Here is a 25,690-nt window from a genome sequence, read left to right as displayed (position 1 = left end):
GTAGTATTCTTTTTTAGAATTTAGAGCTGGTGTGATTTTTCTGGCTATCCTTCATCAGTAGTACAGGCAGAGGCTCATGCAAGAAGGCAATACCAGATCTCAGTATAAGGCTGATGCCTGAAATTGTTTAGCCAAGGCAGTCACCCATGCTACTGGTATTCCTTACATGGGAGAATAGTGATGTCACCACTACAGTGACTTGAGCTGATGCAAGCCTGACCTCCTTGGCAGATGTGAGGCTGAAGCTAGTCTGCAGTCACTACCTCAGTACTCTGAGTTTACAATATTTTTGCTAGGCAAATAACCTGGCAATGCATACCACCGTCTAATAACACATTATGCCCTGTTTATGTCTCTAACCCCTACAGAGATTGAAAAGAACAGAGAAATGCACAGGAGAATATTACAGTGTATAAGAGAGTGCAGGATAATTACATCTGCTGTTGTGAAAGATGCCTCTCTTTGCATAGCACTACTTCTAGCCATTAAAAATAAACCTGCAAAACATTTATGCAGCAGTACCATGTCTATCTCTACTGGCATACATTAACACAATTAGTATGACTATGCAATGTTAATAGCATGCAGTCACTTGACTCCCCCTGCATAGGTGGACAATAGGCTCATTGTGCTATATCCACATGCACTAAGATTGTTAGGACAGCTACATATTCAATGCCCTCACCCCACCCAAAAAGAAATAACATTTTGTTAATTTGGCTGAATATATTTGTCATCTCAATTAATTCTATCAGTGCACCACTCCAAGATCCATATATGTAATATCCAATAGAGATAGATGGCTGGACATTTCACAATACACAGTAGAAGCATCTGTCTGTTCTCTGTCACCTGTGCTTGACATTTTTGTTGTGTGATTAGCATGCTTCTTCTGTATATGTGCAGCTATATTATCGACATGACATCACTGGCCACAAGCATGGATATGCTGTCTTCATAAATATCTCCTCTTTATATATCTAGTATTTTATTTTTTAATTTCTCCAAGTCTTTTAAGGCTTCTGATACCATGATGGGATGGACCCCATTCCTAAGTCAAATTATGATTTAAGTTCATGAAATTAGTATTGTTTCAATCTTCAATGTTAGCCAGAAGTGCTCTTCGCAGCACCTGTAATGTGCCCAATAATGACTCCCTCTGCAATTCATATGGATTTATATGTATCGATAACATATTTAAGTACAATTGTAAATTATTTTTTATAAGACCCATTGCTCCTACTGCTATTAGAACTGTCTGGGTATCTTTCTTCCACATTGATCTCATTTCTGTCTGCGAATCTTGGTAGTTTATGACTTGGTGTCTCTCTGTATATAAGACACTGTAGTCACTGGATGTAACGATTTCAGTGATCAATGCTACTTTTGTCTTTTTTTCATGGACTACTATATCTGGCTTTCTCGTATCTATTTTTGACCTGTTGATAATGGGTGGGCCCATGTGATATAAACTTTATCATTTTCTATTGCTTTGTGGCTCATATTTCCAGTGTTTTTCAGCTACTTCAATATTATAATGTTTGCACAATCCCAATGCAGCAGTCTTGCCACATTATTATGTCTTTCAGTTATGGTCCTTCTGCCATTATTATATCACAGCCAGCAACAAGATGTGCAACCGTTTCCAATTCTGTTTTACAAAACCTACATTTTTCTGTTTCTCGTACATGTTCAAGGGACTTTGTAAACCAACATGTATGTAGTCTACTATCTTGTACTGCCAATATTAAGCTTTCGTCATTTGGCTTACATTCACTTATCCTTAACCCTTCCTGTGCTTGATCCTGATCAACATGAGGTTGTTCCAAGAGTTTTCTTTACTTCTAACTGTATTTATGCATTTTCCATATTTCCTGCTTTCTCATTTGATCCTCCACCTTATATTCTTTTTTATTTTTTGGCACATTCAGTTACTGCCTGATTTTTGTCTCCTGGTTTGATTTCCATTCCCACTTGACACCAATATACTTCTGGTAAACTAAAGAGGGAAGTCATCTTAGACTTATTCTCCTCATGTTTCAAAACTTTCACTATGCTTGGGTCTTGTGAGGTCAGCAGATTTGTATGCAGTCCCACGATTGCAGATCTATATGTGTAATCAACTTCAAGGAGGCCCATCCCTCCTTCAGAATGGGGAATATATAGTTTTGGTATACACTAATTTTTATAAATCATTTGATGAGCATGAAGTATTCTTCTTGTTTTCCTGTCCAACCAATCCAACACATTTTGGCTCCAGTCATTCACTCCAAAACTATAAGTGTCAAAGGAAAAAACTTCAAAGACCAATTCACGTAAGGTTCAGGTATGGCACCCTTTATTACTTGCAGCAAGGAGACAAAACATGCAGATGCAGGATTTTGTCCAAATTACTAGCAGGCAGTATGCTTCTTTTATACAGGTCTATGAAATGTTACTTTTCTATGGTTGACATAGTTAGACACAGCTTTCTGTATTATTCTACAGAAAATGTTACTTAGGTTTCCTGCTGACATGTCCAGATTTAAAACTCACTATGTGTTACATAGAAAATATTACTTGGATTTCCTGCTGACATGACTGGATTTATGAAAAACATTTGAGAAAAACAACCTGGCCTTGGGGCTTTATTTTTAGCCCATACAAACTTTCTATTCTTCAATTGTGCAGTTCTAATATATATGTGCTACATTTCAAGGTACATTTCTAGCTTAGGTACAAGTAATGCTGACTACGGTTTTATATTTTCAAGCAGCCTTTGTTTTCATTATCAATAGCTTCAGCAGTTATGTACTTTTCTCATAGCATAAGCAGAAAATCAATAGCTCTTTGTTTAAATCTCTTGACATTAGTAGAAATTAAACATCTATTATTATTTTCATGACATTTGCAGAAATCAAATGCTTTCCTGTTAATTTCCAAGGCATAAGCAGATCATAGCTGCGCATATGACATAACAGGATTGGAATGTAGCTTCTACAGATTTATGCAGTGTGAACAGAATAAATGTATTAACACTTTTTAAACCTCAAATGCACTAAGCATACATATTACTAAGACATATTTTTCTAACATTTCCCCCCTTTTATTACTTTTATTCCACTTTCAAAATAAGCATAAACAATTTTTTCTTCCCCTAACCTCTTCCTACTCAGGATTTTCAGTTAAGAGAGTCATTCAGTTTAAACTTATGAAAGCATTTTCAATTTTTCAACAATTCTTAAAGTTCAGCACCTTGGTATAAGGTTTCTGAAACTGACATGTCTATAAAATCTTTAATCAGTCTTTTCATACAGGGGATGCAGCAGCAAACACATACCACCAGTAGGATCATTCCTACACAGATGGTAATCAGGATGTTCATCAGGATACTGCCCCACCCCCCCAAACAGTCTCTGGAAAAAGTCAGTCAATGGATTTGGTCCTGGCTTGGTCATAGCCGACACTTGCTGAATTACCTCAAGGTGATTGTCTATCTCATGTTTGTGGTCAGGAATATACGAACAGCACTCCTCCTGGATTAAAGCACAAGTACCTCCTCTTGCCGCTAGGGTGAAGTCAAGAGCCATGTGGTTTTGAAGCACTACAGTTCTCATGGCATTCAGTTCATCAGTCACCAATTCTAGGGCAGAAAAGGTCACATTACTCATTACTTCGAGAAGTTTAGATAGTTTTCTTAGCTCCCAGATCGATTTTCTTGCTCCATATGCTGGTAATATGCCTGCCCATGATATGACAGTATCACTCAAGTCCATGTGTGTCAGTCCATCACCCACAGCATGATGTTTTTTCCAGCGTGCATTGATTTGCCCCACTGGAGTGATAGGTTCCTTGATGATTTCTCGAACATTCCGAATTATCCCTTGAGATAAAACTGCTGTGTGTTGTATGGCTGGAACCAGGTAGCCCAAAAAACAACTGCCGGACCAATTCTCAGGTAATCACCTGTATGCTTTCCTACCACATACAAAATAACAGTCCTCTACTTTGGTAGTAACTTTACTATGAACATACACTTGTCTTGCGTGAAACATTTTTCTGTCAATTATAGACAGTTGTTTGTAGAGAACAGAATCATGTTTTACTTCCTCAATTGTTTTGTGCATCAATTCAAAAAATGAATCATAGTTTGTATTGCAATAAGATCCGGTATTATCAGATTTAGTGTAGCATCTATAAGGAACAGTCACATTGCAATTGCTCCAACCCACCTGAACCGTATCATTCTTGTGGAAACACACAGTTCCCTTTTGTTGAACAAACAAGTGCAATGCTATTTTATCTTGTGATGTAATATTTGATGTATCATGAATCAGGTTTTCCCAGGTCTCATTGACTCCTAGGGGGACTGAAGTTAACAGTAACCCCCATATGCTGTTGGCAAAGCTGTGCAAATCCAGCAATTCAAAACATTGAAGGTCTCAGCATACACATATTTGATTGCCTGGTAAGTGTTAAAGTTGGGGTGCCACTCTGTGCAACTCTCCATGTTTATTCAGTTCAGTTTGTGTGGCTGGGAAAATGAATGGCCACAACAAAAAGATTATTGTCACTAGTACAGTTAACAGGATGATTATGCAATACTTCTGAGGAAATGGTTGTTCTGCATTCCTGTTTTCTCCAACTCTTCCGAGTAGTTTTATTTGGATTTTTCTGGATTCTATAATTTTTGCTTTTGACATGTGATCTTACTCTCTGACCTAATAGGACCTTCAGCATCTATGGTTTCTTCACTGTGGTTGAGACGGATCAGTCCTATTGATCTGACCCCCCCTTTGTAGCCAGACTTTGTGCTGATGGCCCCGATGGAGAGATAAGATTTTTGTCCAATTCAAAGTTCTTAACTAGTTTGCAGTGCATCAGGTGGATCCACGAGGCTCACTCTGTGATTTTGACTGCAGTAGGTGTCGAAAGAAGCACCTGGTATGGACCTTCCCACCTTGGTGATGTCCATTTTTTTCTTTTTTATGGCCTTTATCCACAACCAGTCCCCTGGGATCACTGCCACTTCTGATGTTTCGGTTTTTTCTTTATCTGAAACAGAATTTGACTGCAACAGATGTTTAGAATTCAACAAATTTCTCATATATTCAGCTAGTGTATAGTCAGCTTCCTGGTCTGTGGGCATGAGAAGTTTCCACTGAGGTGTATAATAAGCCCTTCCAAACAGTTTTTCAAAAGGAGTCAATCCTTTTGCAGTCAGAACAGTTCTCATGCTCAACAGTGCCAGGGGCAGACAATACACCCAGTTCTTTCCTGTTTCGGCTATTAATTTTCTTAATTTATTCTTTAATATTCCATTATGCCTCTCAGCTAGCCCTGCAGATTGCAGATGGTATGCACAATGATGTTTTAAAGAAATACCAAAATGCTTACTTAATTGCTGTATGGTTTGGTTTACAAAGTGTGTACCGTTGTCACTGTAGATCCTTTCTGGAATGCCGAATCTAGGGATGATTTCTTTGACAAGAACTTTTGCTACTGTGGCTGCATCTGGATTTTTGGTTGGAAAGGCTTCCAACCATCTGGAAAACATATCTACAATGACAAGACAATACTTCTTATTTTCACATTTGTTCAATTCTATGAAATCCATACAGATAATGTGAAACGGATATGGTGGTGTAGGGAAACTCCCTTGCTTGGGCTTTAACGCCCCTTGTGCATGATGTTTGTTACAAATTTGGCACATCAAACAAAATTTTTTACAGTAGTTTGTAAATCCATACGTTGTGAACACCTGGTTCACCAACTGTACCATCCCCCCTGTTGAGATATGACACTGCCCATGGCTCAACAAAGCTGCATATCTAAACAAATTAGATGGTAGTATTGGTTTCCCTTCTTTAGAGATGTACAGCCCCTTTTCGATAATTGCTCCTCGTTTTACCCATCTTTGTTTTTCAGCTTGTGAAGTAAGTGTCTGCATCATCTTTAACATTTCTAAGTCTAAAATCTCAGAGGGTTGTAGTTCCTCATTTAAAAGAAATACTTCTGAAGCTGCTTGTTTTGCAGCTGTATCAGCTCTCGCATTACCTTTTGAAATCCTATCTTGTTGCTTGGTATGAGCTGTGCACTTACAAATAGCTATTTTCTGAGGTAACTGAATAGATTCTAAAAGATCTAAAATAAACTGTGCATGATTGATAGGTTTGCCAGTAGATGTTATCATTCCTCGGTTTTTCCACTGTTGCGCAAATACATGTACAGTAGAAAAAGCATACTGGCTGTCAGTAAAAATGTTTACACTTTTACCCTTTGCTAAGGTACATGCCCATGTCAAGGCAATCAATTCTGCTGCCTGTGCAGATAAGTTGTGCGTTAAAGGTTTTGCTTCTATAATCTCAGTGTCAGGAACTACTGCATATCCTACTAGGTTCTGTCCTGCAGGACCACTTTTGCACGAACCATCCACGTAATATGTCACCTCGGCATCATCCAAGAGGACATCCATGTGATCTTTTCTAGGTAGTGTCTATTGCTCAATCACCTGCAGGCAGCGGTGTGGTGTGCCGTCTGCAGGGGTTTGGAGTAAGGTAGAAGGGTTCAAAGTCGTGCATCGTTCAATTGTCATGTGAGGTTGGCTCAACAATATAGTCATACAGGAAAGATGCCTAGCAGGGGAAAGATATGCTTTCTTCTCTTGCAGTAAAATAATCGTGACTGCATGAGGCACTCTCAAAGTGAGAGGGTGGAATAAAACTACTGAGGCCGAAGCCTGTACTGCCATTGAGGCTGCAACTACTGCTTGTACACAGTGAAGTAAAGACCATGCCACTGGATCTAGTTGTGATGAATAGCAAGCAATGGGGTGTTGCTTGTCCCCATGCTGTTGTGTTAACACTGATGTCATATAACCTTGCTTACAATCAATAGTTTGGAAAAAACATTTATGGTAGTTTGGTAATCCCAGAACTAATGAGGGCGCTATTAACTGTTTCAGTTTTCAGAAAGCAGATTCTGCCTCTGGCGTCCATTGTAGCAAATCATGTGCTAACATAGGCTTTTTATATATCAGGTCAGTCAGAGGTGCAGATTCCAAGGCATAGTTTGGACTCCAGCTTCGGCAAAAATTAGTTGTACCCAGGAAGGACATAATTTCCTTCTTGGTAGTGGGTTTTGGTGCTTGCAAAATTGCTACTTTTCTGTCCTCATCTAATGTTCTACCTTCTTTGGATATCATATATCCTAGGTATTTGACTTGTTTTTTCCAAAGCTGCAGTTTATTTTTGTTTACCTTATGTCCTTCAGCGGCTAAAAATTGTAATAGCGCTATGGTATCTTCTTAGCCATCTTGCTGGGTGGGGGCGTCAGCAAGATGTCATCAACATAAAGTAAAATCTGACTGCCTCTTGGTGGGGTAAATCCCGCCAAGTTGCTTGACATTTCTTGTGAGAATATTGTTGGACTTTCACAATATCCCTGTGGTAGTCGCGTATATGTATACCTTTTCCCCTGAAATGTGAATGCAAACCAATACTGGCTGTCAGGGTGTATCGGTATCGAAAAGAACGCATTGCTGATATCTACCACAGAAAAATATTTCTGTTGAGGTTTTAAATCATTCAACAGGGTGTGTGGGTCTGGCACTGTAGGTGCCCTTGGTATTACTGCGTCATTTACAGCTTGTAAATCTTGGACCATACGCAATTCTCCATTTGCTTTTTTAACAGGAAATAAGGGTGTGTTACATGGTGAATCAGGAGATTCCACCAGCACCCTTTCCTTAAGTAAAGCTGCTATTATAGGTTTGATTTCTGCCTCTGCATCTTTTCTTAAGGGATACTGTCTTTTCTGTGGTCTAAATGCTGATTTTGGCGTGATAGTAACTGGTCCCGCTGTAAGAATAAGTCCTACATCTGATTTTCCCTTTGACCAGAGAGTTTCTGGTATATTCTGTAAGGCATTCTCTTTCTCTTTTAATAGGAGTGCTAATCAGCTGTCCTTGCTAGACTGCAAATGTACAGCTGGGTGGGTCTGAGTTATCCAATTCAGCTTCTGTGTTTGTATTCCCTGCTCTGACAGTTCTAATTCTGTCTGTTTCTCCCATCTCATGACTTGTTCTCCTAGGTCTGCCCATTCTATGTTTTTGTCCTTGGTTAAGCTAACATGTGGTAATCTGTCAAAGGAAAAAACTTCAAAGACCAATTCACATAAGGTTCAGGTATGGCACCCTTTATTACTTGCAGCAAGGAGACAAAACATGCAGATACAGGATTTTGCCAAAATTACTAGTAGGCAGTATGATTCTTTTATACAGTTCTATGAAATGTTACTTTTCTATGGTTGACGTAGTTAGACACAGCTTTCTGTATTATTCTACAGAAAATGTTACTTAGATTTCCTGCTGAAATGTCCAGATTTAAAACTCACTATGTGTTACATAGAAAATGTTACTTGGATTTCCTGCTGACATGACTGGATTTATGAAAAACATTTGAGAAAAACAACCTGGCCTTGGGGCTTTATTTTTAGCCCATACAAACTTTCTATTCTTCAGTTGTGCAGTTCTAATATGTATGTTACATTTCAAGGTACATTTCTAGCTTAGGTACAAGTAATGCTGACTACGGTTTTATATTTTCAAGCAGCCTTTGTTTTCATTATCAATAGCTTCAGCAGTTATGTACTTTTCTCATAGCATAAGCAGAAAATCAATAACTCTTTGTTTAAATCTCATGACATTAGTAGAAATGAAACATCTATTATTATTTTCATGAAATTAGCAGAAATCAAATGCTTTCCTGTTAATTTCCAAGGCATAAGCAGATCATAGCTGCACATATGACATAACAGGATTGGAATGTAGTTTCTGCAGATTTAGGCAGTGTGAACAGAATAAATGTATTAACCCGTTTTAAACCTCAAATGCACTAAGCATGCATATTACTAATACATATTTTTCTAACAATAAGTTAGGACAGGAAGAGCAATTTGGTTTATTGCTTGAACTTCATTCCTAGATGTCAACACTGTTTTCAGAATTAATTTTAGTCTTCTAAAATATTCCTAAGTTTTATTCACAGTTGTTCATGTTTTATTGTTGATCCTTCGTCAATTCCCAAATATTTATACTCTCCTTCTTACTCAGGTTCTTTTATATAACATTCCTTTCAGAAAATTATGTTTTATTGGTGCTGCAGATTTTCTGCTTTAAAGGTTGCTTTTGCAGATTTATTAAGATCATATTATATTCTTATATCATCTGAAACTTTTTGACCATTTACTGTTGTGTTTTCAGTTCCTCATCTGATGAACTGTACAGTTTTAAATAATCTACAGGAAGAAGATGAGAAGTTTTACACTTTGTTCTTTTCTGGGAGCCAAATTGTAGCCATGACCTAATTAATCTGTTAAATAGGCTGTTTAATTGGTTAAGGGCAAGACAAAAGAGCAGCAGTGACAGCATCACCCTGGAATATCTCCCTTTGAAGTTTTATCCCTGGAATAATAATTTGCCCTTTATCATGGTTTAACTGCAAAGTGGTTTGCTGCTGTTTCACGGCCACTGTAATGTAATTGATCAGTGTAGGCTGTATCTTATACATTTTTAAACACTCTTTTATCCATGAATGTGGGATACTGTCAAATGCTTTTTTGCAGTCTTTCCATGCCATACTTAGAGTCTTCCTCTTTTTCAGTTCTCAATTATGACTTTATTTAACAACAAATAATCATTTGTTCTACGTGACTTTCTTTTGTTACATTTTTGAACTATTCCACCCTTAGCCATCCATACCATTTTTCCTTTCATTGCACATTTCTCTGCAGATAAACTGTTATACATTAGATCAACACTGTTAAAGTCTTTTTACTATCTGTGCACTCGAACTTGCAATGCTACCATAGGTGCTCATGCACATTCAATGTGTACCTCAGCTGCTCATACTTAACCAAGAAGCAAGGTATCTAACATGATGTGCTCGTGGATCTGTGTTACAGTTGTAATGAAGGGCTGCTCACTGTGAACACTGGCCTGGCCAAATGCATGTATAATCACAACTGAGGCTCATTATGCATGTAATGTAAATATTTTTGCTTGGTTGCAGACACAGCATTTCTGAAACTCTATGTTCAGCAGTACTCAGTTGTATAATATTAGTCCTCAGTAAAAAAAAAAAATGTTTTTAAAGCATTCTAGAGACTAGTGTGGAATATACAGGGTTAAGGAATTGCCAACAGATAATCTTAAGTGTATAGTATAAGTGTATAGTGTAAGTGTGTAGAGGAAGTATGTGGTATAAGTGTGCATCATAAGTGTGTAGAGCAAGTGTGTGTATAAGTGTGCAGTATAAGTGTGTAGTGCATATTTTATAAGTGTGTAATATAAGTGTTTAGTATAAATGTGCGGTGTACTATAAGTGTGTATAAGTGTGTAGTATAAGTGTATAGTGTAAGTGTGTAGTATAATTGTGTGTATGTGTGTAGTATAAGTGTACAGTATAACTGTGTAGTGTAAGTGTGTATAAGTGTGCAGTATACGTGTGTCATGTAAGTGTGCAGCATGTGTTTAGTGTGTGTAATGTGTATATAAGTGTTTGATATAAATGTGCAGCATAAGTGTGTAGTATAAGTGTGCAGTATAAGTAAGTAGTGTAAATGTGTAGTATAAGTATGTGCTATAACTGTGTAGTGTAAGTGGGTGTAAGTCTGTAGTATAAGTGTGTATAAGTGTATAATATAAATGTGTAGCATGTGTGTAGTGTAAGTGTGTATTATAAGTGTGCGTGTGTGTGTGTGTGTGTGTGTGTGTGTGTGTGTGTGTGTGTGTGTGTGCGAGCACGCGCATGTGTGTGTGTGGTGTAAATGTGTAGCATAAGTGTGCGTAAGTGTATAGTATAAGTGTGTGTGCATAGTGTAAGTGTGTATAAGTGTGCAGTATGTGTTTAGTATCAGTGTGTGCTACATGCATGTATACGTATGTAGTATAAGTTTGTAGCATAAGTGTGTAGTGTGTGTAGTATGTGTGTATAACTGTCCAGCATAAGTGTGTAGTGTAACTGTGCAGTATAAGTTTGTATAAGTGTGCAGTGTAAGTGTGTAGTACAAATGTGTGTAAGTGTATAGTATACATGTGTAGTATAAGTGTGTAGGATAAATGTGTAGTATAAGCATGTAGTATAAGTGTGTGTAAGTAAGTAGTATAAGTGTGTAGTGTAAGGGTGAAGTGTAAGTGTGTGTGCAGAATAAGTGTGTGTGTGTAAGTGTGTAGTATAGGTGTATGCTATAAGTGTGTAGTGTAAGTGAGTAGTATAAGTGTGTGTAAGTGTGCAGTACAAGTGTGTAGTATACATGTGTATAAGTGTATATTATGTGTGTAGAGTAAATGTGTCTCGGCTTGAGTGCGGGGAGTGCCTTCCATGTGGAGTCTCCATGTCCTCCCCATGGTTGGGTGGGCATTTGAAAGACATGCATAAATGGGTGTGCCTTCACTGAAGGTTGGACATCGAGCTGGCACCTCGGTGTTTGTGAAAATCTACTGCCAATCATTAGCGGACCGGAGTTCCACTGTGGCGACCCCTAACCGGGAAAAGCTGAAAGATAAAGAACAACAACAACAACAGCAAGAGTAAATGTGTAGTATAAATGTGTAGTGTAAATCTGTAGTGTAAGTGTGTTACGTGTGTAGTATAAGTGTGTAGTGTATGTGTGAAGTATAAGTGTGTAGTATAAATGTAGTGTATGTGTGTATAAGTATTTAGTATAAGTGTGTACAAGTGTGTACTGAAAGTGTGTAGTATATGTTCATAAGTTCATGGGTAGGTACTAGGCTATCGGCCCAAGAGCCTATGTAAGCTTAGCCAACAAGGTTCCCTGGCTTACGCCACCCAAGAAAGTTATTTTCTTGTGCCACTGTTGAGCAGAGACACATAAGTAATCCCTGGGGTGTATTTCCTATTTCCCATCCACTCATCAAGATTTTTCTTGAAGAGTGCTAATGAATAACTTTGCTTGACATAGATGGGTAGCTTGTTCCAGAGTATGGGAAGTCTCTGGGACAGGAATCTATCCCTCCAGCATGTCCTGTTTATTGTGGTGACAAGGTTTAGGTCCCTAGACCATGTAGCTCGGAGTGACTGGGATTTCTTTAGGTATAGCATGTCCAACAGCTCTGGGTTTGACATAGCTTTATATGTTAGGCAGAGATCACCTCGGAGTAGGCGATATGCTACGGAGTAAAGCTGGAGTTTTTTTGAGAGGGTCAGTGTAGGGCATCTGTTTGAGGCCAGTAATCCTCTTTTTGAGGTACTTCTGTGGCCTTTCCAGCTGTTGCAGATGTCTTGTGAGCTACAAAAGGGGCATTGTACTCTATAATGGGTCTAATGAGTGTCGAGTAGAGGGGAACAATGACCTTTTTTTTCCTGGATGAAAACCCTTTTATGATGAGGTGTGCCACCTAGAAGGACTTCCTGACTACTATGGCGATGTGACTATCAAAGGACAGACTACTGTCCACCTGGGTCCCAAGGTCTCTTATCACACATTCGGTGTTAAGTAGACTGCTGTCTATGTAGTAGTTCATGGGTATAGAGTTTTTGCCAAAGGGGATGACAATGCACTTTTTGGCATTGAGCTTGAGGCCATGGCTCTGACACCAGTCATCTGTCTCAGTGAGGCCCTTCTGTAGGATTTCCACATCATTTGGGGACTCAGCTATCATTCCTGGTTTGCGGTAATCTGCGAACTTCATTAGCCAGAGCCCTTCTGTATTAGCCTGTACTTCAGAGAAGTAGATAAACAGGAGAGGTCCCAGGATTGAACCCTGTGGTACTCTACTTGTCACTGGTTTGAGATCAGATTTGGAGTGTGCAACTTTTACAGTGTGGGTTCTGTCAGTGAGCCAGTTGGCAACCCATCTTGTGACATAGGGATTTCTACCTAGTTTAGTGAGTTTAGCTATAATTCTAGAATGGGGGATGGTGTCGAAAGCCTTGGCGAGGTCAAAATAGGGTGTGTGAACCACCTTCTATGGCTTTGGTGACTGCCTCAAAGAAGTCAATCAGGTTCAGGAGGCATGATCTACCTTTCACAAACCCGAACTGGGTGGGATCCGGAGTTTGGAGGTTACCAATGTCTTTGTTTATGAGTTCCATGATGATACGTTCCATGGCCTTGCAGACCAGGCTTGTCAGGCTAATAGGGTGATAGTTCCCGGGATCAGTGGTGGCTCCCCCTTTGTGGAGTGGGATAACTGTTGCCGTATGCCATTCAGTGGGCACAAAGCCTGATGTGAGGCTATGATTGAATATGGTGCTTAGGTGGGGAGCCAGTTCATTCTGAAGTTCGTGTAAAATGCAGCCTGGGATGTTGTCCGGTCCCATGGATGCTGTGTTTTTGGCTTTAGAGAGTGCAGCTTTTACCTGCATAGTTGTGATTACAGGGACTCTGCATTCTTCCTGTATAGATATGGGACCTTTAAGGGGTGAAGGGGGGATAAATTTAGCACTGAACCTATCTGCCAGGATGTTGGCAATATCAGTTGGTTATGTAATTTTCATGCAGTTGTGCTGTAACTCAGAGCAGATCTGGGTGTTGCCATTGAGATTTTTGACATTGCTATAGAATGCTTTGTGGTTGTCCTTAGAATCAGTGGTTATTTTGTTTTCATACCTAGCTTTGGAGGATCTTATAAGGGATCTCCGCTTCTTACTGAGGCTGACCAGGGAGCACCTCCACTCATGGGATTTTACTCTCTTTTGCAACAATTGCAACAATGTGTATATGTGTGTAGTATAAGTGTGTATAAGTATGTAAAATAAGTCAGTAATGTACGTGAGTATAAGTACATAGTATAAGTGTGTAGTATAAGTGTGTAGTCTAATTGTGTGTGTAGTGTAAGTGTGTAGTATAAGTATGTATAAGTGTGTATAAGTTTATAGTGTAGGTATGTGGTATAAGTGTGTGTGTGTGTGTGTGTGTGTGTGTGTGTGTGTGTGTGTGTGTAGTGTAAGTATGTAGCATAAATCTGCACATGTATAAGTGTGTAGTACAAGTGTGTATAAGTGTGCAGCATAAGTGTACAGTATGTGTGCATTATTTGTGTAGTGCAAGAGTGCAATATGTGTGTGTATGTAAGTGTGTAGTATGTGTGTAATATATGTATGTAGTATCAGTGTGCATTATACATTTGTACAAGTATGTAGCATGTTTGTAGTGTAAGTGTATAGTATAAGTGTGTACAAGTGTGTATTGTTTCTACTGTGTGCTGTTGAAACAAGCTATTCCATAACAGATAGCTAGTAATTTTTTATCCTAATACTAACATGACCAAAATGTAAGGATAAAGTTGGTTAGTTAGAAAAAAAATCTATATATGTGAACTACTGATAAATATGCAAATTAATGGATAGGAGACAAAACACTTTAATTGAGAACAGAAAGAAATGCTATAAGGCGTGGTATGAAAGTGATTATCTGCACAAGACTCTTAAAATCCCCTTTATAAAAATAGTTCATTTTTTTAAACATCTTTATCTAACATGACATTAACAAAGTGAAATGGCTACATAAACCGTAACAGAAAAGAAAACAAAACCCTGCTAACATTTCCTTTGTTATTTTCATGCTGTATACATTTTGGCAGTTTTCACTCACTCCAACATTGCATACATTGCTCAATTCCTGCTTTCCTTAAATTTTACTCCTTTTCCTGACCACTATTCTGCATGATGCATATCGGTTATGTAGTTTAATTAAAAAAAAGAGCTTTTTAGTAAGGGGACTAGTTTTGCTTGTGAGGCACACACTGGATATTCTTCATAAGTTTTGTCATACCCCAAGGACCAATGGATTTGAGATTTAATCAGTAAACTGGCAGGTTAGACAATAGATGTAGTTTTATGAACCTTTATTGTTGTCCGTATCACTTTCAGTAACCCATTAATCAATTCATTCCAAATAGTCTGTAGTGTATGAATAGTGCAGGTTGCCATGCTAATTTGTTCCTTTATTAAAAGCCAATGGAAAGACCAAAGTTGATCAATTTTGTGTGCTACATCACAGCAAATAGCACCACAGATACACTTACACAAATAACAATATGTCACACTAACAAGTCTTTGTGCTACAACATGAAAGGTGGTGATCAAAGCAACATTCATCCTTTGTACAAAGGCAAGCCACACCAGCATGTATAGTATACTGTAACACTCTATCCATGGCCAGAGTAACAACAGTAATACATCTGTGGGACTAGTTATGATATAGCACACGGGCTGGTACGTGCATGGTTGGACTTCTAGGAATGGTTGCTGTGATGTGTTACAGAAACTTGGTGTGGAGCATTGAGACTGGTGAAAATGGCCATCTGTGGGATTGATTACCATGATATAGCATGGAGGCTTGTCACAGCACTGCCTTATAAGTAAAGGATATGGCTGTTCTACAGAGACTTGTTGCTGGGCAGCACTATAACCAAATGGTGGTGGGTGTGATGTGGATAGAGAGATAATGTGCTGCAGTGCCAGCTCATGGCAAATACATTTTACGAGGGGATGCAGTATGGTTGTAGTGATGTAATTCAAAGTTCTGGCATAACCTATACCTTTTAAAGAGGATGAAATACAATATAACTCTAGTGAACAGAATTTGTAAATTCTTGACAACACCCTTTGTCTAAAAACACTGGAAAACATTTACAGCATTTCCTAACACAAGTGAAGAGCTCATTTACATTTGTCCAAATGTAAAATCTAACATTTTATCATTGACTAAAAAGCATTTGAAGGAGTCTACTAAAACTGTTACACACTGCAAGCTCTGGAATCAGATGTTAACCAATCAAAACAGATTTTCTCAGAAATGATCATGTGCTACCATCTTATCTAATCATAAACTGAAGTTATCGCTAGGTGTATGCATCTCTGTATGCTATTTTATTTGAACTTTTCAAGGCCTTTAATAATAATCCACACTCAGGAAATCTAGAGGGTCTAGTAAAGTGGAAACAAAACTTTCTTACTCAGATCTCTCATAGAATGGTTATCAGGGACAACTCTGATGGGTGAGGTGAGAAAAACAATGCATTATGTGATACTACGAACATAACTTCTAGAATTTCACAAAGGTCAGTCTTGGGCATAAGCATTTTAAACTCTCTTCTCAAATATCCAAAATTCTTCTGGAGTCTGACTATCTACTTGTATGGATTTTTGCAGTATTAGCATGGTCTGGATGTGTTTTCATTTTATATAAACAAAATTGTTTATATAATATGCAATACTCTCACCATCAGTACCGCTAATCATGATATGCTTCAATCTATTAGAAATATTAGCTAATCTAACAGTTAATGTAGAGGATTAATGCAGTATGATATTATCAAGCTCCTTACTGTAGCCTAGGGTTGGATTCCCACAGCGTGTGTGTGTGTGTGTGTGTGTGTGTGTGTGTGTGTGTGTGTGTGTGTGTGTGTGTGTGTGTGTGTGTGTGTGTGTGTGTGTGTGTGTGTGTGTGTGTGTGTGTGTGTGTGTGTGTGTGTCTGTGTGTGTGTGTGTGTGTGTGTGTGTGTGTGTGTGTGTGTGTGTGTGTGTGTGTGTGTGTGTGTGTGTGCGCGTGTGCACGTGGGAATGGCTCTGAACAATTCACTTTTCCAGACAGAGGTTTTGGACTTAATATGGAAAGATCCATGTACATCAGTGCTCTACCCTGGTTAAAATATAAATGAATAAATAACTGTATTCTTTATTATTGTGGTACATAGTGATACCATTGAAAACATTGAGTTTCACTCAGTAATAGCATTCTGAAGTTATGAGATAAAAGTATCTTTAACTGAGAAAGCATTTTTTGCATTGAGTTTTAGTCTTCGGCATTCATAAGTGCTAACAGTATTGCACAAAAATAGTTAAGCTGATAATCAAAATATAATTCAAGATCATGTTTAATTCAGCAGTCTGCATATGAAAGTTAAATTCTGTGTAAGACTTATTTGCTAAAGGCTTGCAGGGCATGAAAAAATTGATAAGTATACTAGACATAGACAGCCTTTATAGTGTCTGCACTCATTAAATTGGTTATCCAGGGTTGACCCAGGTACAGTATTTATCATTGAGAAGGGTGGTACAATACTAGCACAGTATGGACTTAGGAATCTATACATTTACAGTAGTCCTTGTCTCTTTAGAAATCCTAAGGCACATAATCTTAAACACGTTTTTTTCAACACAGCTTCAGAAATCTGGAGAAACTTCTTGTGAGTATTAAGGAGCAGGATCACTTAAGATTTTAAGGTCATTTTGATTTCCTGTTTCACTCAAATTTAAAACTGAGGGGGTATTCAAAGAGATCCATAATGCCATGGCTCTTGGCTACATAGTGTAGATGTTTTGAATGGAATGTGACCTAGTGAGGATTGTCAATTTACTAGGTGTGACATAGTACTAGTACACCAGAGAAAGTCTGCATATTAAAATACCAAAGCCATAATAATTGGAGAAAACCCAGCAAACAAAGGATAAAAGTCCACCTTGGTTCAGACAAATCACAAATGCAAGCAGCAAAAAAACAACAAGGACCAAGACAGCTAAAACCATAAATTTAATTGTAAAGCATAAAAGAAAAGCGCTTTCAGACAATTTCTTCATCAATTCTTATATAAACATAATACTTGGGCTTTGGGAAGAAGAACATATTTTTACTACCAAGAATCTATGGAGAGACAAGATCATCTTCTACCGTAGGTTTGTGGATGATATCTTTTTTCTTTGGAAAGGCGATGTAATGGAACTTAGACAGTTTGCCTCATATTTGGAAAGCATCACCAGTTTTCTGCACTTTACCCTGAATTACTCAGATAAAAAGATTGAATTTCTGGATGTTCAGGTTGTTTTTAGATGAGAATGGTGAGATGGGGACCACACTATACAGAAAAACATGTGGAAGAATGCATTGCTTAGTTACGACAGCATACATCTGCGACATACATTCTCTAATATAGTAAAAAGGACAAGCACTGAGAACATCCAGACTAATCACCGATGATTCACAACTTCACAGTGAGTTAGAATTATCTGACAACGTTAAACAACGCGGCTATAATAAACTGTAAGTGACATTGTATGTGATGTCAAAAACATGAGGAGAACACAAGGCAAAGCATGGTTTAGTAATAAAGGCATGGCACTGGAAAAACTGAGCAATGGAAACAAGGAGTTGAATGTTACAGTGCCAGTGCAATCCAGCAGTGATATAAAAAGCATCTGCAATATTGTGAGAAATAAGTGGAAATTTTTAGCCAACAATAATGAACTTAGATTGCTAGTGGGCAACTTTCCTAGTTTTTGTAGAAAAGGAACAACAATCTTAATCAACTTTTACACAAAACAGCTACCAGCTTCAATACAAAGTTGCCTGCAAGTGAAAGGGTCGGGACTTATTGTTGCCGGCGATGTAAGGCTTGTAAAGAAATATCTAAAAACAACACTTTCATACACCTGATTGCAGGGGTAAGATACCAACTTAAACTCTATGCTGATTGTTGCTCTTGCAATGTGATAAATCTTGCCAAATGTGGATCCTGTACTTTGTTTTTGTGGGTAAAATGAACAGAAGATTGAAAGACTGCATACTGCAGCACCTAAGTGACATTAGACTTAGGAAAAATACCAGTCCCTTATATCAACACAAGTTAAATAAACCTGAACGTAACTTTAATTTCATGGTACTACACTTATGAGAACCAGATAAAAGAGGGGGTGATATATGCAATCAAACAGAAGTGGCAGAAGCCCGTTGGATAGCAGATTTACAAGCTGATAAACCCCCAGGGTTGAATGGATAGCTTCCCCTAAAACCCATTTTGAGAGAACGCAAGCTTAGGCACTGAAATGGTTAACTTGCTATAAACAAAAGCTCTAAAAAAGAGAAAAGAGGTGTGGTGCAGCTTTGAGTCTGTGATTGGTCAAGTGTTACTTAAAACAGTTAAACACACTTTGTCTTTGATCCGATGAAGGAAATGTCCCAAAGCACTTATCATTTATGCTTTACAATTAAATTTATGGTTTTAGCTGTCTTGGTCCTTGTTGTTTTTTTGCTTCTTACAAAGCCATAATAAGGGCAAAAATCACACTACTGAAATGTATGTACTATGGATGGCACATGCATGAGTGTGCTGTGCATGTGAATGTCTAGCTCACGAATGGGCAGGAATGAGTGTGGCTTATAATGTATTATATTATTGTAGAGATTCAGAGATAGTCACACGTTAGCATAATGATCATGCTTCAAGCCATGTTTTAGCATGAGAAAAGTAGTGCTGTCACAGTATTCTAAGACACTGCTTTATGACAAACATTGGTTAACAACAGAGATATAGTTGGTTCATCTTGTGCCTGGTGCCTGTTGCTTATCTGGGACCTTGCCTCCCAGCTCCAAAAAAAAAAATTTCTGCTACCATAGTCTGTTGGTTCAGTGGCCAGATCCTTTCCCACCTCCACCCACTCACCCCCCCCTTAGTGATCCAGCTGATGGGCAAAACAAAAAAGCTAAATGATACTTTTAAACTGTAGCACGCTGATTGCCAAATTTTCACGAACTCCACCACAAACAAAAGGACAAGCACTAAAGGCAGGACTAAAAAAAAAAATGAATCGTGATCATATCACAATTAAACCAGTTTTGATTATAAAATGCAAATGAAGTTATTTTTAGTAGTATTAATGTTTAGGTATATATGAGTTCATAAGGTGAATGAAATGGTATTTAATTATATCTCATATTTATATATATATATATATATATATATATATATATATATATATATATATATATATATATACACACATTTACATCAATGAAATATATTTATGTATGTTTTTCTTATTTGTGTTATTTAGGTGTATTACTAGTTGATATACAAATGAATTTTATATTATATATATATATTTTATATTTTACAACAATTTTTCATATATATACATGAGGAGGAATTTTAGTTAGTAGAAATGAGTTTTATTTTGAACAAATGATGTTTATTTTACCTTAAGTGAATATCTAGTTATAAATTTATATATTTTTTTTATTATACATATATCAGTTATTATATATTATATATTTAATACATTGGAGTGATGCATTTATTTATTATTTTTTTATATAGCACAATTATTTATTATTTTTTATGAAGCATGATTAATTATTCAATATACAATGTGAAGCATATATCATGCAAGTTCACTTTAAGAAAAAATTCTTTTGAATGGATATTTTGGTGCCAAAATTAGTATTTAAGTGGTCTGCAGATTTTGTATTATTGTTCTAATGAAGCCTACGGTCAGTGGGTGAAAGCACTTAACTCTCATTTGTATTAAAGAAGATTTTTTTTTTAGTCCTGCCTTTAGTGCTTGACCTTTTGTTTGTGGTGGAGTTTGTGACAATTTGCGTTCATGCATTGGATGAGGAGTGTGTTTGGTTGACTGAACACTAATTGATTTTCTAATTTCCAAATTTCTAAGCTGGTACAGAAAACAATACAGAAACTGCACACTTTCTGATCATTGCCCCTAATATCTTCCAACTGGGGTGACTGCCCCCTTCATCCCATCCCTGCTATGCTTCTGGATAACAATTTGTCCTTCCAAATAAGCATATTGACAGCAGACAAGACAGCTGGTAATAGAACTCAGGACTGTAGGATGCACACAAAGATGCCTAGAAACAACATGAACAGATCCTGAGCAGTGGAGTGTGTGGGTAGCAACAGAAGGGCATGACAGGTGACTGTCCTGCTCTGATGGGATGATGGCTCTCCTTGACTGAAAACAGAACACCAGGGCATGAGAGGCTACTGTTCCCTGTCAAGGTGTCATCTAATTCAAGCTGCCATAATAGTTCATTATTTTCCAACTGCAGCTCCCAAGATCCAAACCTTGGGTTTATACTAACTTTTTGCAGCACCAAATATATACATTTTTTAAATTAAGGCCGCTATCTATATGTCTATGCTTTATGCTTTCACAGTTTTCTATGCGGAAGGGTCCAGCACAACTAGTCAGCACATGCCTGATGCAAATTTGCTACCTGTGGTTGACAATAGCACCTAAAATGTGGCACAGTTGAAATACTGTCAGCAATGCTATCACTAGAGGGCATAAGTACATTGTTCACATATGAGATGATAATGAAGAGGCAGGTTGAATCTCTGGGATCACCTATGTAAAACTCTGGATGTTCTGCCAATTTTAGTCCCACCCATAAGCTACCCTAGAGTCACTACCATATAAAGCATCTTTGAGTTGCACTTCTTGCAGGGTGCATGAACTTACCGTAAGGGAAAGGCATCTAGGTGACTATTACAGCCATGAATCTAGACCACTTCCTAACTTGAATATCACCCTTGCCCCAATGAACAGATGCACAGGTCAGTGATCCAGGCATAGACAGTGGATTGCTCAGCATTGTAACAAAATGTGAGCTTGCTGTGTGTCCTGCATGAGGATGGGCAACAGTGGCATGAACTATAACATAACCTGCAGCATATGCAGAGTGATATGGTATATACAGACTTACAGCAAACACACTTGCTTATATCATTTGCAGCCAACATAGCAGCCACTGCTGCATTCATATTGCTTATGACTAATGTCCACAACTGTGTATCTGCAGTCCATAAGGACTATGGTCCAGAACAGGTCCATAACCATGTAGGAAGACCACAGATTAGGCATGTATAGTTGACACACAATTTTCTGGCAATTGCATCACTGTCATCTCTAGCCATGGCTGCCTCCAGCCACAGGTGTGGATAGGCCTAAGTGGTGTCTACCATTCATTTAGCTCCACCTCAAGGGTGCCACACTGAGCCAGCCACTCTCAGTCATGCAGTTTCACAGTATCCATATCCTTGTTGGCCTACTGAGTACACCACCTAACCATGGCCATCCTCATGGTCATGGAACTGCCTGTCTATTTCCTCACTACATGTAGGGCAAAAGCTAGGTTCCTGTATAAGCTCCTCAAGAGGTATACCATCTCTCAGATAGGATGTTTCGAACATTGATACTTGAGGGCCACACTGTACACTTAGTCAACATTCACAACCTGGAAGCACCACCCTCTACACCAGAGGGTGTGATTCGTGGATCCCCCAAACCTCTTATCCACATGCATGTTTACCACATCCATCTCTTAATACCATTACACTTGTTACTTATTGTTGTTCCCTGGCACTGTGTTTCATTCCACATGTGCAGATGATAACTGTTCCCTGCTTGTGCCCTGGCATCAATGGGTAACATAGTGTTTGAAGCACAGAGTCACCGTTCAATTACACTGAAATGCATACTCCGGCCATTTTAATGCATACATCATTTTTTTCTGTGTTGCCTTTGTCATGGCCCATAGGTGTGGCTCAGCCTTGCATGGGATTCCTCTGCAGTTAGTCTTCCCATGATTCCTTGCCCAAATCAACTTGCATAGTATCTACTTCTGTATGACTATAATGTGTAAAAGACTTAGTCTAGGTCTTAGCTGCATACTGCAGTGTACCACCATATGTATCCAAGAAACAGAGGTAACCTTCATGATACCAAACACATGTTCAAAGATGTGTTATATCTGTGAGAATGCAGTGCTATAGTCTACCTCCTCCATGGCCTGGGGAGTCACAGATGGTGGTTAACAACCATGGTGCCAATGCATGTCCTACATCACCTGCAACATACAACAGTGGACATCATTATAAGTAGCCTGCTGCCTACATCTAAGGGATTATCTTATTAAGGATTCAGTGAGTGACGATGTGTACACATGCCATCTAGGTGAACCAGTAGAAAGTCTCCTGACATAAAATATTTATAGAGGTCCAACATGTGCCTGATATGAGAATCCTGAGAAGTATCTGGATGGTGCACAGACCCATGGTATATAAAACACTTTGCACTGCACACCACCTAACTACTGATGGAGTGGAAACTCTTCTGGCTGATATGCCAAATGGCATGAGAAATAGCTAGACCACTGATGGCAATATTGATGCAGTCAGTGGACCCAGGACCTCAGGGAAACAGGCTACATTGTAGAATGCCTGCATAGTGGTGGTGGTTCTATCCTCTGTTGTCCATGGAAACCATATATGCTCTGCCACATGTTGCAACATTACATTAAGGAAATGGAGCAGGATCCATGAAGCTGATATCTACAAAATTCCTAATTATCTCCTGTACCAATAATTGTTAATGTTATACAAGCCTTTATGTCCATTGGGATAGATATTCCAACTATCCCTGCTGATTCTGTACGTGGGATGTGCATTTCTGCTCACTCCCATATGCTGTCTCGGTTCATATGGTAGCTGCCAAGAATGGCCATGTCTTGGAGTTAATGATATGTCTATCAGTTGGCAGAGATAGTTAAGTCTGTGAGCTATAGTTGGTGTGGTACAGACGTTCATTCCCTAAAACCTCATTTGCCTACTGTGAAATCTTCAGCAAGTCACTAAACCAGACATTGTTCCCAGGTCACTCCTGAAAAGGGACTGTATGTGTCCAGTGGTCTGACCTATTTAATAAGGGTTTATATTATATGAATGAAAGTTCATATAATCAAATGCTGTAAACAGCGAAAATGATGGACTTCAAAACATTTATTGTGGGGGCCTGTACCCCCACACCCCCCGCTAATTATATATACCAACTCCGAGATCAGACTACAGCAAGGAAAGGGTAAATTTCCCAATCTTCACTGTACCGTGATCTCACAAAAAAACACATTGATGAATGCCATTTTCGATTATACAGCCATTCGATATTTTAGACTTTCGTTCTTCTAATAGAAACCCTTTAATAAATGGGTATTATGTCAGCTGATGACTGACCCATCCTCTGACATGAGTGGTGATGATGTGCAATGTCACAGATAGTGGTTGTGGAAGTGGCTAATAAAGATGCTGCTAATGTTGACACTGCTCCTAGCAACACAATGCAAGTGAAGTCCATGTACTCTGAGAAATACTGGCATTCAGAATAGAAGATTATAGCAGCTCTTCATGCTAATTTTTAAACATTTTTACACTGTCATGCTGGATTTCATTATTTGCATGCACAGTGGATGTCACTAATAGTTTGACTCCCAATTGCTTACCATTATGCAGTCATTTGTGTACCATATGTCCTATGTTATTTCACTGTTAGTGTGGTCGTACTATTTATGTCTCTGAACAGCCTCCTCTCTTTGTATCACAGCACAGCTCTCTTTAATGCACAATGCTGTATGCTAACTGCTTCTGTGTACCATCCGAGTGTTTTGGATACAAGCTTCTAAATGAGTACTCAGCAGAATTCAGGCTACAGTGTGTCTTGCAATTAAACAGTGAACATTCACTTTAAACATGCAATAAATGTATACCTAATTGGTGCAATACAATTTATAGTTTATGCCATACATTCAAGGGACTGCATCATTAAAGTATTATTATTAATATTATTATTGTTATTGTTATTATTAACTCATGTTTACTTTGACTACATTTTATTTTCAGGCTCTGTTAAACATGGGGAACCAAGTTTAATATATCCCACTGGAGTCCAGTATGTTGACGTGGAAATAGGTATGGCTAACCACATGCAAAGTTAATTGTTTATGTAAAAAGGTATGGCTAAACATGTGCAAAGCTAATTGTTCAATGAAATAACTATGGCCAAGAATGTGCACATTTTATTCATGTGTCAAGCTTTAATCTGCTTTTTTTCCCTTTCAATGGAATAAATGTCTAGGATACATTTTTGATTCATTTTATGCAATGTAATAAAGGGGAAGACTGAACTTTAGTTACTTTTCTACCTAAGTGTTGAAGTTGTTGAAAAAAATTAATACAGTTCACCTTAATTTAAACTAAAAGATACTTTAGATCTTTATTTTCAGTAACTGTAACTGAAAGTGTTGCTTTTATTTTGACAAGCATATGATAATATATACCAAGTACCAATGATGCTCACTGTATGTAAGTCAAGTCTGAGGTAAGATTAAATACCCAGTAGACAGCATCTTGGCGACAGTGCTATTATATGTTTTCTGAAAATGGTATTATAACCATACCACCTTTTTACTCCCAAGTCTTTAAACATTCCCTTTATCATTCCCTTGCCAACTTTCCTTCATTTGCCAAGCTCTGCACTATTCCCTTGTTGAAACTACCTTCACATCTTGACCTAACCTTTACTTATGCTTTTCTAAAATCCTCATGTTTCATCCATTGCACCACTTAATTCATGTAAATCTGTCTGCATCTATGCACTTCCTTAGCCCCCAACATTATGCATTGACAAATGCTTCCAGTTCACTACCCCTTTCTTCCTATTATGCATTAATACCTTTTAATCTACCCTTTATTGTCTTCATCTCACCCCAAATAAACCCCTCAATCCCTCCAAAATCTGATATTGCTCCTAAACATTTGACATTTTCCCTGCCCATTTCTCCCTGTCCCATCATAATTCACATCTTACCTTTTTTACCCTTGTTATATCACTATTCTGATAACATCTCAACCTCCGTATAATATTCACTACTGCTCAAATCTTAACAACGTTTATCAAGTCCAACATCTCCTTCATTCCCAGAACCATCATTGTATCACCCAGTTCCTCTTACCTGCCACATTACTGTATTGTATAGTCTCTATATAGCCTTCTTTAAAGGATGTCTAGCATAAAATGCCTTACCAAATATAAAACCAAAGTCAGCAACATTATTG

General features: G+C 38.1%; 1 protein-coding gene across 1 annotated transcript in view; it reads left to right on the top strand.

The window, feature by feature from the left end:
- The window catches only part of LOC122802322 (interleukin-18 receptor 1-like), a 977,051-nt gene that overhangs the window by 343,539 nt on the left and 607,822 nt on the right, over positions 1–25,690 (top strand). The window contains exon 3 of the mRNA XM_044071963.1: positions 24,476–24,544. Within this exon, the coding sequence (XP_043927898.1) occupies positions 24,476–24,544 (69 nt within the window). The remainder of the gene's footprint in view (positions 1–24,475; positions 24,545–25,690) is intronic.

This window comes from Protopterus annectens, chromosome 5.part0 (genome assembly GCF_019279795.1).
Source record: "Protopterus annectens isolate FY-2018-M chromosome 5.part0, PAN1.0, whole genome shotgun sequence".
NCBI lineage: Eukaryota > Metazoa > Chordata > Ceratodontiformes > Protopteridae > Protopterus > Protopterus annectens.
This window is presented reverse-complemented; position numbering and strand designations above follow the sequence as displayed.